We start from the raw sequence: 16822 nt of genomic DNA on the forward strand, positions 1-16822 counted from the left end.
CCATTATCCATCTATTTTAACATTATTATTTAATAAAATTCCGAGTTTAATTAGTTCTTGATAGGTCGTTATAATATTAGCCATATTTTAATATAATATATACAACCAAGTAATTAAATACAAACACACATTTTTTAAATATATCTCGTAAGTATTAAAACAGTATATATTATGTTCATCTAATATTATATTATGAATTCGGATTAATTTTACCAACAATGTTTCAATATAAAAATTACTTTATGATTTTGTTATTATTTATAACACAATTATTCTGTGAAAAGTTCAGTCATTATACACATTCGTTAATTAATACCTATATGGATTTAGCTTACGTAAAGTTTGCTCTGATCAATAATCAATACCATAATACAACTCAACAGATTTAATAAAAATTAAGCTCGTCCGCCGAGATTTAAAGTTTTTTTTTTATTTTACTTTTAAAAATAAAACATTAATGTGTATTTTTTTGTTTAAATCATTTAATAATAATGCTATATTTATAAAATGTTTGAATACTAGAAATAGGTTTGATATTATTTGTCACCATTAGGTTCATTAAATATCCATAATTAATTATTTTTTTGTATTTTCAGGTCAACGGGAAATGGGGCTTGCCCCCGTTTGTTTGTGACTTCTACATTGCGATGGACGTGATTTGTAGTACATCGTCCATATTCAATTTGGTGGCAATCAGTATAGACAGGTAATTATTTATGTTAATATAAAACATACAACATTCGTGAAGTACCTAAATATATCTACCCACAGTGTTGTCAAACAGAGACAATACGAGTCATGATACTAAAGCTGCTATAAGTAAATGATTCTACAAAATTAAAATTTTACAAATACACTAATATAATATTATATCATATTTTAAGAAAGAAATTATGATAACTAGTTTGTTACGGACAGTGTTTATACAATAATACCCAAAGATAATACGAAATCTTATAAGACAAATTTGGAATATTTTTTAGAATTTCACATGCGTTTGCTTTTCTTTTGTAATTTTATTCCAGTTAGCGGTGTTCAGCAAAACTAAATAGGCATTTTTTTTTTTTGGGAAGGAGCACATTTTTTAGTTTTTAAATTTTATTGTATTCATTTTAAATCAATAACCCATATTATGTATATCAGACGTTGATTTTAAAATGTCTGTGAGGATTTTGAAGTGTCTTAGAAGATGTTAGTCGAACTAACTAGTCTTACTAATTAGTAATATTTGCACATGTCGGCTATCAGTTTATAACAGTGAATTATAGAAAACTGACGTTTGTATAGAAAATTATTAATTCTTAGTTATAATATTATATAATATATAAAACTTTTCTAAATTATTTGGATACCAGCTGACAGCTTTTACCAGTAAAAGATATATTACAATGAGATACAAATCTTCGTATATATGTAGTAATGTTAAATTAAAACTTTATCAATGAGTATGATTACTAATCTAACTCATCTAAGTATGAATACTATTATTATATAGATATAGATTATACATTTGCTCTAAAAGTTTGCAAGCTACGTGTCTAAAAAATACAAGAAAACATTTTTTTTTAATTGTGTGGATATACTATTAAGTGATTTTGTTTAAAAGTTGCATAAGTATGTACAGATATTTCTATTGAAAGTCTTGCAATTTAAATCCACGCATCCAATATATTTATGAATGTCCTGTTTTCTGGAATTTTGTGAATTATGCTTATGCATGAAGATATTTTAAACATAATATGTTACATTATTAGTTTTTATGCTTAGTGTTTACTTTATACTTTTGGCTTTAAGTTTGAAACGATTTGATGATGTGTATGAATTAAAGAAGAACTAAATGTTATATTATTTATTGACCCTTTTAAACTTAAAGTTACAAAAAAAAAATTATATTTTCATGAGCAAATGCATGTTGCAATTAACACTATTTTTTAGTCAGTAAACATTTTTTTTACAAAATTATCAGTCGTGTTGTACGTAAAAAGAATTTTAAATATTACAAATATTTATTTTTTTTAAATTTTTATTTATAGTCTATACATTTTGTAGTACAATAGATAAATTGTGTAAATGAAAATAACGACATGAGGTTCACGTGATGAGAGAAAATATCCATTCATATTACTCTTCAAATATATATATATATTTCAAAAGTAATATATATATATATATATATATATATATATATATATATATACGAGTACCTACATAAGTAATAATATCATTATAATAAGTTATCTAGATATCTGAGTTCTTGTATGAGTTCTGTTAAATATTCTCATACTTTTATTATTTATTAATAACGTAAATTTAACTTGATTAATAACTTAATTAATTAAATATCAAAGGACAAAGAGTATTTTATTTCAAAAAAATTGACTTTTGCAGTTGTGTATTCCTTCGATATATGCAAAATTAGAAAACCTAACTACTGTTGAATGGTGGTGAGGTTGATATTGGAAACAAATGCTTTTGATGGCATCGTGGATTATACGTAGACTACTTTAGTGACCTGCATTTGAATAAAAGGTACTTTTATTGTGAAAAGCATACACTTCATTACCTCTTAAGCTCCTTTAAGGGAGACGTGGACGAGCTAAGATATTACAGTTGAATAATTTTGTCGGAGAGGAAACGCAAAAAAAAAAAATGAAAGAAGGAGAGTTCAGGTTTTGGATGTATATATATCATACATAAAATATATGCATAAGTTGTTTGAATTTGTGAGTGAGTACACTGAATCAGTTTTGTTTCAAGATAAGAAGATGTTACTGAGGGGCAATTAAAATTTTAAATATAGATACATCGCCACACTATCTAATGCATTTCTCATTTTTTTTTAATTAGCCGACGATGCAATTGGTTAATTGAATTAGTTGAAATTCAAACAATGTTGTTTGTTCATCAATCAAAGAGTGTGCTTTCACAAATGATGAGTTATTATCGTTAACAATGATGGCGCGGTGTTTGTACTCGAATTCGGCGTATTCAATAATAATATAAGGCTGTTGTAGTGTTGAGTTGTTTTGCCTCACCTCACCCTCTACCATCACCCTTTATTACCACCTCACAGAAGTAGGTAGGTACATGGCTAAACGAAACTCGATGTTTCCCAAAATACATATTGAAACCTAGGGATATTTAAATATTTTTGTAAAAACTTTTGTGCTTCCAGCGTTTGGGTCAGCGTAATATAAACCTAGAGAATGAACATCATAATGTTATATATTAGATTATACCCCGGAATGTATTCAAAAATATAAATTACTATGGTTTGTTATTTAAAGTTTTAGAGTTGTGTTTTGCTTGAGCAAAGTTTTTGAAGTCAAAATGTTGAAAACTATTTCAATATACAAGTATCTAGGTAGTAAAATCACAAAGCTCAAATATTAAATAAAAAACAAAATTATTTTCCATCTGAAAGATTGACATTATAACAATATCAGTTATACAGCCTATAATAATGTATAATAGTATTATGTACACAGTATGCATGTATAAAATATAAATATACACATAATTGATTAGTTTTCTTCATTAATCATCCAAATTAATGAGTTAAAGTTTTAATACAAATTGACTGATATGTATGGTGTATATATAATATAATATAATATAATATTTTACACTAAATATATAGCTATTTGATTCAAATTATTATACAAGTTACGAAACTTGTCGATTTATACATATTAATTATGTTCAATTCAATTCCCATGATATAATAATAACGACCAACACATACTCGAGCCCCAGTGCTTATTTTCTCCCTATCCTTTTAACTGTCAATTTTCATCAATAAAAATTAATTATATTATATATTTTATATTACCTACTGCTAAAACGCTAAATTCAACTCTAACTTGTGTGTATAAAACGTTTACCTTACCTATGCAAAGTGATATATGTGGCACTTGGGTCCAATTGTTGTGTGTGTGTGTGTGTGTGTGTGTGTGTGTGTGTGTGTGGAGGGGGGGGGTTTGCAAAAATGAATCACAATTTACCGACTCATTGAAAAACATTACCCACTAAATATTTATTCTACGGGGTAATAGGGGGAGCACCCCTTTAGTTTTGTGTTCTTGAACAACGATATAGCCCACCACAACGTACTTCATAAATTGTTTCTATTTTTCTCTAACTATTAACACATTTGAAATAAATATAATAATTTTAAAAATATATTTATATATAACGTTATAACACGTTTATAATATATAACAGTATACCTATTAATATTATTCAATACCTATACACAATACAAACTGCCTCACAATATCTGACTAATATGAAATCCATCTAATAGGTAATGAAAATAATATTAGAAAATATTCATGTTGTACTTAGATGAACTGAAATATAAATTAATGACTCAAGTTTCTGGCTGCAAACATTTATTTAAAAAAATACATTTTTCCAGTAGTATTACCTAAATGGTCCACGTATGAATTTTGGTTTTTTTTTCTGAAGCAAACAGAACATAATCGGTACAAAAATGCCTTAAGATAAACATCTATAGTAAATAATTGAAGAAAATATTTCTTTAAGTATTTAACTGTGCAATTGATTGTCTAAATATGTCTGAGAATTACACATTAATTGTTAATGTGAACCACACAGATTCGTGATAGTTATTCAAATAATCTAATAGATCATTTCTTCTTGCTCAGCTCAACAGTTCACCCTTTAGGACCAATTTTGTCATCAAAATCCATCTCCATCTATTTCTTGATACGCTGTCTCTAAAGTTGCGTTCTGGTCTATTATTTATAAATTTTCGGCAAGTAACACATTTTTTATTAGATGCCCATCTGCTCTACGTGCATGCCCAAACCATTCTAGCAGTTTTCTCCTAATAAAGGGGAGAATGACTGGTCTATTATATGGATTTTTTATGTTATAATTACTTCTTCTTTCATATGCTTGTATTGATGGGTTAAATATTGGTCCATATATGGTTTTTAACACTTTCCTTTCAAACGTAATAAGTCTTCTGCTACCACCTCTGGTCAATGACCAGGTTTCACACTCATACGTTTTTACAGTTCAGATGTAGGTATGGTATAGTCGTATCTTTGATTCTCTAGATAATAAGGAGTTTAAAACTGAAATAGCACATATTTCCATTCGAAATTCGTTCGTTTACCTCTATGTGCTTATCATTTTTTGTTATTGATGTTCAAACCTAAGTACTTGAAGTTGTCAACTTTTCCAAAATTGTAATTTCGACCGTGTACTTAGTTTTCTCTTCGTTTATATGACGTAGTCCTATCTCTCTATTTGCGTTTATGAGCTTGGATGTTGCGTTAGTGACTTCCTCTTTGGTTTTGCCCATTACCACAATGTCATCTGCATACTCTAACATGACTTGATATCTTGACCCTTACTTACCTCCATCCTTCGGGCTTCGGTCGTCATTTGTGTCTCTAATTTTTTTTTTCGAGAGCCATTTTTAATAATGTGGGTGAGAGGGCGTATCCTTGTTTTAGGCCAGATTTAACTTCAAAGTGATCTGAGATGCCTTGCAAATAGCGCGCCCTGCATAATGTTTTTTTCAGAAGATTATTTTATGAAGTCCTCATATTTTTTGATATACCCAAAATTACTAGAGTCTTCCAAAGCGCTTCTCTGTCAACGCTATCATAAGCTTAATTGTACTCCACAAAAATTAGGCTCAAGTCCTTTCCAAATTCGTAATATTTTGCCATTATTTGTCTTAGTGCAAAGCTATGGTGTAATGTGGATTTTTCCTTCCTAAATCCGTATTTATAACTCCCAACTATTTCTTCGGCTTTCTTCTTTCTAATATCAGTGATGTCAAAATTGTACAGCCTGTATCGAGTTGAGAGATTAATCTATAGTTCTCTGTTTTAGTGGGATTTCCCTTCTTAAATATAAGACATACGATTATACAGTTACTCTATTCGTCTGGGATAATCTCAGTTTCCCATATTGTTTTAATGACTTCACTGACTTTGTTTCCCAATACTGTACATCCTTTTTCAACAGTTTCTCCACTATGCTGTTTCTCTTCGGGCTTTGTAGTTTTCAAGCCTCTTAATTATATTCTCTATTTCTTCACATTTGGGTTCCTCTTTATCTATTTCTGCTGTATAGTAATCCGGGTTTAGATCTAAGTTTGTCCTACTGTGGGTTAGTTAAGGTGGCATTCCAAATGCTCCTTAAAGTTATTTATGATTTGTTTTTCCTCTGTGATCATAGTTCCTGTATCGTCCATTAGGATCCGTGTTTGTGGTCTAAAACCAGCTTTTATTTAACCAGCCATTTTGAAAAACTTTTTTGCTATATTTTTCTATTTTCTTCTTTTAATGTAGGCGTAAAAACTCTTCTCGATATTTTATTTACTAGTTTTCTTTGTTCTTCATATTTTCTTATACACTCATCTGATGAATTATGCAGTGTGCTTTTTCTTAGTTCATTTCTTTCGGTTATCACATTCTTACAGATTTCATTTTATGTCATTTTATGTTGTCAATCAGTTCTTATCGAAAATAATGAGTACCGATACAGTTCTTTTAAGTCTGCCTAAACTGCCCCACAGTCTGATTTTCTACGATTTTCGATCCAACAATTTTTTCTCTCTCGTCAGTTGTTCATGACTAGCTGTGAGCACTGATCAGTGTTGCGAAACTCCATCTAATATTATATTTTAGTCTTGTACTTACATATTATCATTGATACGCCATATAAGAAAGTAGTGTTTATAATCAATATGTTATAATACTTGCGAGGAGCTCAATTATTTCCAGTCCAACGATATGCGACGCCTGTTTTCCGAGGATTACGATCCGAGAGCGGTGCATTAAGGTAAGACGCATATCATGCCATCACCTATATTATTCACGGGTTCCTTTTAGGGATAGACGGTTATTCATACGCTTTTACAGCAGTTATAGGCACACGGGCTATTGTATTAACATATTTATATAATATTATGTGCTTGTGTATTCGTGATAGTTATTTAAAGTGTAGGCAAATCATGTAACAAAAAAATAAAAATAAACCTCGGTAAAATATTCCCATAACGATCTAAATATACGTTATTAGAGTATACTATGTACTGATGAAGTACCTACAGTACGTATCTACATATACAAGATAATCGTAATTTTGTTTATTTCATTTATGCATTATTACAACTTATATACATTGGGAGAGAGATTTCGACTTTATTACCCCTAACCACTTTTAATTTTTACAATTATTATCAGTAGTTTATCAATAAATACCTAACTACAGAAATTATTTTGCTAAGAACATTTCATACGACAAATCGTCCATAGTAACTATTGCTGTAAATTCAATATTATGTTTTGAAACAATATAATTTGGGAAATAAACACCAGCCGACGATATGATACGGTAGCCAGATGAAATACTACCCAATTTTCCAACAAATAACCAGTTTTTAGCGGTTTTTAGAAAATTCTTAATCTGCAGACAAACATTAACCTAAACAAAATTAGTATCATTGAAAAAAAATTCGAAATTTAGCTTATAATTTATTATTTTGTTTGTAATATTGTATTAATGATGTTATAATTTACTATTCATTCCGTGATCAAAGTAGTGACATTAGAATAAAGATTAAATTTTTTGTATTTATATAGATATCAAGTATATAAGTAGTATATCAAGATTATTCTTGATGATTTTATAATATTATATTCTATATATAAATATTAATTTAAAATTGAATTATAAAAACCAAGTATTTATTTTGTTCGAATTAACTGTGGTAACCTAATTTTAATGTTTGAAGTTTGTCAGACTTTAAACTCACATTTGATATAAATCAGTATATTCCATTGAATTGTGGTCTAAAAATGTGAATCCATATAATTCCGTTAAGCCCGGATTGTCCGTATTCCGAACATTAATTTTGTTTTAACTTCATCGACTGGCTCTGTTTAACATAATCATACTACAAAAATCCCACGTACGTTTTATATTACTATCATTATAAAAAAAATGTATGCAATATTAAAAATGGGTTTTTTATATTCAACCATAGTCCATATTTGTATGAAAAAATATGTAATATTAATAGACAATTTACTCTGTTTTTACGTATTATAGATTATCTCTTTTTAGCATACATTTTTTAACTATGTCAATTATATTCCTGATTCATCATTTTAGTTTTTGAATATATTAAAACCTAGCAGCAATCTTCAGATTTTATTTTGTCCTCATTTTTTCAAAATTATATTCGATGTTCTTATCGAATAAAATATTGAATAATAACAGTCATACTACATGATGCTATTTATATACTTTTTAAGTTTTGGTTTATTTTTTTATTTTTTTCTTCTTATAGAAATGTGTTACAACGCTTATGTTGCTTTTTTGTTTGGGGGTATAAGCGATGGAGATAATGCTAATGTTTATACATTGCCTATATGTAGGGAACATAAGTTTTAATTACGTAGGTATGTAGTAAGCTTTTACATAACAAACAAATATAAATGAACTGTTGAAATAATTAAAAATTAGACACTTTTTTTATTTTTCGGTATTTGTGTAAATATATTACTACTTCTCAAATCTGAGTTATGTAGCCTTTTCGCAAACTATACCAAATCAATAGTCCTAAACAACAGCATGTTGTACAACCCAATTACCTGATAATAGTTTATTGCCCTGAACTCAATATTAATATAGGTACTTGTCAAATATTTTCAACCGTGTTCATTGGTAGCAGCTGTCAATCAGAATATTAAAAAAAAATGTTTTTGATGATTTAGAGAGATCATAATATAAAATATAGAATATTATGTATGCATAATAAGTTATAACTGAGAAGACTGTATTAGTCTTATAGTATAATATTAGTATTAAAATAATTTAATCAGTACTTAGTAATAATAATCATTTATACTAAGTGTATTGGTATTAAAGATAAATGAAAATTGAGATGTATATATTTTATAATTATTTTAACAATAATTTGTAGTTAGTTCAATGTTTTTAAGTCAGAAAATTGTGTAAAATAAGTTGCCTATCACGTAAGTACCTAAGCTAGGCGCGAAATAATAAAAAAAAAATCTGGGAAAATTCTATAAACAAGTAGACATTAGTTATTATTGTAAGAAATAATATAAATTGTACTTCAATAAGGGTTAAACGTGCTTATTTGATGTGCGTTTATATCATATTATTAGTAATGATTTTCCATTTGATTTAAATAGTGTTATTGGACACAGTGGCTTAACAGTCATATAATATGTTTATTGAATACTTATATAACATATATTTTTATCGCTGTTTAATTTCACTATAGCAATATGATAATATGACACAAATATATTAGACATAAGTTATATTTGAGCTCAATAAGACAATACAAGCCTGTCTCCGTGTATCTCCGTGGTGTGTGGTTTTTTTTATTTTTTGCTTCATTATTTTTATTATTATCATTGCCGTGTACGCAATATTGTCGAACACCTATATTGTTTGTATATTGACACATTAGTCCGATCATATCGTCCTTATCGCGGAGTATAATAATAATATAATGTTTAATACGCGTTGTCGCACGCATCAATTGATTTATCGCCAGTGTCGTGTACCATAATAACAAGGGCTAATAAATAACGCCCCACCCACCCTCGTGACGGGAAGCGTATGCATGTATAAATTTGACGGTGAATAATAATATATATGGTATATATATACGGTACGTACGCGGCGTCGTACGACGGTGGCGCGTGGTACGGTCGGGCGAATGGGTGTGTGGGTGCATGAATTGATGGGTGGGTGGGGTGCCGGGTGGGAGTGTTGGTGCTACGGTATCGTATATAATACTGGTGATTCTGCGGCATACGCGGTCGGCCAATATCAGATTTCGTTCTTTTTTCGTTTTTTCCCCGTTTTTTTTTTCACCCGCTTGCACCCTCTGGCCCGAAACCATGCGACCACCACACACATACTGTCCGACGATGAAAATAAATTGCTCGTCGGCCGAGTGTCAACGGATGTAACATGCGAACGTACACAAACTTGCTAGTGTAGATAACACGCACGACCACCGATTTCGTACGTTTTCCGATTCCTTGTCTCGTTGGCGGGTCCACGCGTGTTGTTTTGGAGAGGGAAAGAAGATGGGTGTGTGCATGGTGGGGGGGGGGGGGAGAGGAGGGGTAGGCGGATTCCCTGGTTGCGGTGTTGTTGTCCAGATGTTGAAATTGGAGTAAATTGATCGCTTAAAACGCCCATTTCCAACAACAACACAACGACGACGACGAATAATAAAAAAAAAACAAAAACAAACCGAACAAAATAAATAAAAAAAACAATAGAGATCAGGTGTGAGTACCGGTGGACGTTATATCGATTTTGTCTTGCTCAAGATTTTTCAATATTAATAATTATTTCTAAAATGCTCGGGTTTTCCCATATTCAAATATATATATATAGGAGGTACGTCTATAAGAAATATTTTAGTTTTACCAATATATCTAATACCTTCATTAGTACTTCTAAACCATTTGAATAATGTATAATTCACACGTTTGTTAGAATTGAATCATAATATAATATTAAACCAAATGCCAAAAATTAAAAGTATTGATCGACTTCCTTACCATTATAATATAGGATTATTAAGCCCTTAAAATTGTATTTTCAATATTCGTTATTTGGAATAACATGCGTGGCATGCTTAACTTATTTTGCAATCGCAGGTAAAGTAATAATACAGATGTATAGATAAAAAATGCTTAAATTATTTTAAAATGTATACAAGTATGTTGTATTAAGTTAAGTTAGTTTTGTAGTACCTATTAATAATATATATATACATCGATCAAATTGAGATAGGATATCACTTCAAAGACTATATAGTAATCACGTTAGGTTCAAGTTGATATGTAGTGCATAATAAATTGTCAACCGAGTTAACTAGGTTTATCCATTACCTACTCTAACTTTTTAGCCATTATTTTCCATAAGAAATTAAAAATATTTTCTGACTATAAGTTGTTATACTTATTCACCATGAGTATAATGGATATTTTGTTAAAATTTCGATCAAAAACGCTTTGAAGCCCCCATAACATATTTTCTTTGTAGTTTAGTTTAGTTATTCAATCATACTAATTTAAAATATAACTTTAGTTAAACCTGATAGTACTTGACAGCCAATTTTGAAAGATAATTTTTTTTCTCTAATTTTTAAGAAAATTACTGGGAATTGTTTATTTTTGACATCCCAAAAAACCTACTAGTCTAGTCAAAAAACACATCATAGTAAAATCAGAACATCCATTACAAAATGTTTTTTTTACAAATCTATATCCAATTTTTCTTTTATATTTTTGATAAGCCTATGACTGTTTATTAAATGGTAAATATGTTTAAATATTTGATTCTAAAATAATACATAGGTAGTTAATGTTAGAAAATTAAAATACTAATAATGATTATTCTGACTTGGCGTGTTACGTTAGGTGAGTGTGCATCTATATACTATCGTTGGAAGCGTTGTCTGTATAAAGCCTGGTAAATGATAAACGAGCAGTTGCTCAAAGACCTTAAAAATAAAAAATATATAAAAGTAATATTGAGCCATATAGTACATTTCACAGAAATTAATAATTCATTCTTTATTTTTAGTCGTTTATTTGATAATATTTAACTTTTCTAATTTATTTATATACCATGCCTACTACACTATTATTAATATGATAGTTAGTTAATTAATTATTTTAAATGCTGATTTTTAAAATCCATTAAGCCAAGTAATATAATAATGCAATATAAATAAATCATTCGTGACACAAATCATAAAGAACTTAATTCATTCCGCTTTAAAGTGAATCTACTCATATATATCATATTTCAATATTTAATGTTCCGTTTTTAACAGTATTTCAATAAGAAACAATTTTCTAAGTGATAAACTGTCGTTATTCAATTGTTGAAAATATCATATATGTGAACAATAATGGAGAAGCATATATATTATGTTTGAATAATGTATATATACTGTATTCTATACATGAATATAATATAGTAAGTGGGTGTTAACAAAATCATAGTGTTGAATGATCTTACAATGACCTTATTTGAAATACTAAACCTTTTCCTTTTTATATAAAAATTCCAATAAAGTTAAATTTATCTCATTTTACTTTCAGTGTATTCAACAATATAATAATGTTATACCTATATTGTGTCATAATGAAAACATCAATAAAAAAAAATCACGGATATTTTGATTAAATATTTTTATTGTTTACCTATAGCTATAAATATTTTCAGTAATTGTTGAGAATATTGGACATACTTTTGAATTAACTTAGCTAAAATGTTGATAAAATAAAAGTATTAAATATCATAATTCTTAATAAACATATAGTGAAGTATTAAAAACACAGTTAGAATTAATGACATGTACCCTAGATTTGAACATACACCGAGACATCGCTATAACCAGAGAGTAAATACGATACACTTTCTTGACTGAGTAAAGACACTTTGCCAGTCAGCAATTATTATACTTGTATCTTTCGCCATGAAATATAACTACGACGAATTCTATATGAATCCAAAATATACCAACTTCAATATGAAAACTAACGCTTAAGCTAAACCACTCACTTTATATTTTAGAAAAATTTAACAGCAAGCTTACGAAATTCCTGATTTTATTTCCAACAATAATTTACTTATCAGATTTTAAATATTGTAACTTGTAATTACTCGCGAATTGTAAACATTCACGAGTATTCATCAAAACGTTTCTAACAAGTACAATTTTGTAGAATAATTATTATCTCAGATATTGACGTTGAATAAAAAAGAAAATTAAAAAATAAGTTTTTGAATATGCATTTGACTATAATTAATAAGACCAAATAATTCATAATTTAAAAATAAACTATACCTAATTACTTATTAAGTTATTACTTTTTAGCATATGTTATAAAAAAAAATGTACCTACGCTTATTTCATTGTCCCACAATACATATAAATGACAAAAATACAAACCCTGATGTTAAATATGAATTGAGAAAATAATGATGTTTTATGCTTAATTGATACTTATGTCAATGTAATGATAATAGTATAGGTACATTTCTAATATATAAGATTGGTATTTACTGTCACTACTATGTATATTAAATATTATTTTAACATAATAAACATAATTATTAAAAGTTATACATCAAACTTAAAACTAAAATTGTATGCTTCAAAGACCAGCTTATAATATATACTTATTATTATTATTATTTTTTGTATTGATACAAAACCCTCGGCAACACCATGGGCCACGGGGCTTTCAAAATATAATTTAATCGATTACATAATGTACCTACTGTGTACTTATTTTAAATTATTTTAAATTTTGGTTTGGAGATTGGCATCTCTGATGAATTGGACGATGCTGGGTGGATTGAGGTTGATTGTGGGGTATTTTGGCTAGTGATTCGGGCAGGTTGATGTTGTCGTAAATTCATTCAGTACTTAGTAAGAATGTGGTTGATGGTAACTTGGGCAAAGCAGGCTGTGCATATTGGGGGTTCTTCCTTGGTCATTAAGAAACTGTGGGAGATTTAAGTGTCCGTTTCTGAGTCTTGTTAAAATAACTTCAAATTTTCTGAATATTTCAATAGGGAATGCCCAATTGCCAGTGTTATGTTTGATGTGATTCAGTTTAGTGGAGTAGGATGTTCATTTCTGGTGCTATCTTAGTTGGCATTTATTTGTTATTAGCCTTTGTGTCTCTGAATGAAGTGATTTGTGTGAACTATGATAGCGGAGAGGTGATTGCGGCTTTAGCTGCGAGATCAGCGAGCTCTATACTTATTTTAAAACTTATACTCGTATATTGCTCTATTATCTAAAAAAATAAATTATGGTTTGAACCAATTCAATTCAAAAGGGTTTTATCAGTTTTTGGTATATTTTTTCCAAGTATAAAGGTTACAACATTTAATTTATTTTATTTTTTTATTCTTGTTTATAGATACTTATTTTTGAACTACATTTGGTTTTGCTATAATATGATACAACTTCTATAATACCATAATATATGAGACACAATAATAAATTCCCAGTAGGTACATATTCAATAATATAAATATATTGATTGTCGATTGAGTAAAAATAAATTTTTTTATACCTGCAGACTGATTTGAGATAAAGTGAAATTCTTTTGTGGTTGTTAAACAAATTGTATTACAATAACTTACATTTTGTTTGATAACTGATAAGTTTGAAGCATAATATCAAATTTGAACGTATTATTATTTGAAAAAAAAAAAAATAATATCCGGGAAGTTGAATTCCCAACATCGTCGTTATTAACCATTTTACAATTATTATTCGCAATTGATTTGTAAAATATCGATCCGTTTTTAACTAATTGGACCACCAGAAGGATAGCAAAAATAACTTTTAAAGCTTTAAAATTAACGAAAATACAAATCTTGATGTGAAAATTATTTTAATCAGTTTACAATTATTTGTCAAATATTAGAAAATTTTTCTTATCAATTAAACAAATTTTTTAGTTGAGTGTATATAGATGCTACCACTAAAAAATTTTTATTTACCTGTCGTATAAGTTATAATATTCTAAAGAAGTATTTGCATATTCCAAACACTTGTTTGCAAAGTACAAAATATTGGCACACTTTTTTAATCGGACAGAGGCGGGGTGGAGGGTAACCAAGGATTATTAGAGCACACATCATTCACTCAACAATGATATTTTACTTATTATTCTTGAAAAATTACTTTCATAACTAAAAATGTCACAACATTTAATATTACGACTAACAGGATTTAAATGGGGTTATAAATGTAATAATAAGAAAAAAATATATACATTTTCCTATTAAATAACTTACCCTTTTAAATTTAGCCCATAACACTTAATCGGTTAAACCAATCTTATTTCTCATATTCCTTCTAACAATAAATATTAATTCGTTAATTCGTTTGATTTACTTAAATCTACTCTCCCCACTGCACCACCAATCATCTGTTCAACAAATACATAAATACTTAATTCCCATACTATTGCCTTATCGTAAAATAAAGTTCTGCTTCATCTCTGCATCAGCTGCCTTCTCATATTTTGTTTCAACATTTGAATTTCCTCTTTCAAAGAATTAAAATAATATTCAGTTTATTTACTGGCGAACATTTTGCCATTTTTAATGCATTACAAGTAGTTTATCTTATTTTCTATTAATTTTCTCTTTGTTTCTGGTTCTGAATCCCTTTGATTATCAATCCTTTCCAACCCATTAAGTTAACATATTATTTCATCCTCTATAAATATTGATTTGTATTTATAAATATAATTACTTTGACTAAATTATATATTTTGTTATAAAACACATCGTGTTTACAGTTATAATTTAAATTGCGTCGACATTGCATGATATAAACCAAATATTTTCTACTCCATCGTAAATCTATTAAAACTTATTAAAAATGTTTCCACTACATTCCATTTTTTTCTTAATGGCACAAAATGAAATTCAAAAATTTTAATTGACTTGTGTGATTTCCATATTTTTTTGTTTTATTTACCATAGTTCATAATAATTTTTGTCTATGCACTATATTATATTTTAACATATGAGGACTCTCCACAAAATTCAGTAACATACACATTGCATACCACTATCTTAATTTATTTCAGTTAAATTGTTATTCAATTTTGTATTTGTGTATAGCGTTTTAAAAATATAAATACAATTTATTGTAAAAGCTAAATTTGTAAGAAAAATAAAAATAAACTAATACTGCAGGATATTGCAAAAACGGAGAAAGCTTAACTACTTTCAATTTAAAAGTAAATAAATGAATTATCTAATTATTCAAAATGTTTGTAAAAAAAAAATTAAAAAGTAAAACTGTTGAATAACTTAGTTTTAGCCAACCGATGAAAGAGAAAGAGTTTTTATTTGTTGTTAAAACTTTAGTTTGTGTTTTCATTTCATTTCTTATTATATCTTACAACTTTATAATAAGATTGCTTTTTTCCTTTTGAATCTACAATAAGATTACCACTTTATCAGATAAAATTTGTCGATTTCTATTTTCCACTAGATCATAGACGTGTGAACAAATTGAATCCAATTGCATTTAGTTTGGAAATGTACATTTAGAAATTGCGACATACCGATAGAAATCCGCCTGTATAATATATTTGTACAAGCGTCTGCTCTGGCTAACCGAGCTTTAACCGATAATGGAAATCACTCCACAGAATATCTGACTTACACAAACTCGAATTTTCCTTATAAGTACTACAGAGATGTGGTGGTTTTTTTTGTGTTTTATATTCCTCGTCATAGAACATCCAAACACACATACGTCAGGGGCAAAGTAAATACTTACTAAAAGGTAGAAAAATAATCCAATTGAAAGATGGCTGGTAGCAAAATGAAAATGTGTCCTTTGCAGGCGTTTTCTAAAAACTTTTTGAAACGTTTGTTTTGTACGACAACGCCTTCTTTCACCGATGTAAAATACAATAATATATATATATATATATTATTATTATTCTATAATACATAAACAACAGTAGAGTAGAATGGGAGTATGGTTTCGTATATCTACACATTTGCAATTTAAAACTCTTGTCATTTCTCGGATTTTTTTCGTCATACTTCGCCCTACGTCGTTAAATATACGTATATATTTATACCGTACACATAAATACATTGAACACATTTTTGGTGATAGCGATGATGCTATACAAAACAAACAAACCCCTTAAGGTTTCAGCAGTATGTTTTCACCCTTCAAAATGCATTAATGATTCGACTACCA

At 28.4% G+C, this 16822-nt stretch overlaps 1 protein-coding gene across 1 annotated transcript in view; it reads left to right on the forward strand.

Moving 5' to 3' along the window:
* Positions 1-596: 596 nt before the first annotated feature.
* Positions 597-16822, forward strand: part of LOC111041102 (dopamine D2-like receptor) — a gene marked incomplete at both ends in the record, with an annotated part of 65734 nt that continues 49508 nt past the window's right edge. Inside the window, one exon of the mRNA XM_022325263.1 lies at positions 597-706. Within this exon, the coding sequence (XP_022180955.1) occupies positions 597-706 (110 nt within the window). The remainder of the gene's footprint in view (positions 707-16822) is intronic.

The sequence above is a fragment of the Myzus persicae genome, unplaced genomic scaffold (assembly GCF_001856785.1).
Source record: "Myzus persicae strain clone G006 unplaced genomic scaffold, MPER_G0061.0, whole genome shotgun sequence".
Lineage (NCBI taxonomy): Eukaryota > Metazoa > Arthropoda > Insecta > Hemiptera > Aphididae > Myzus > Myzus persicae.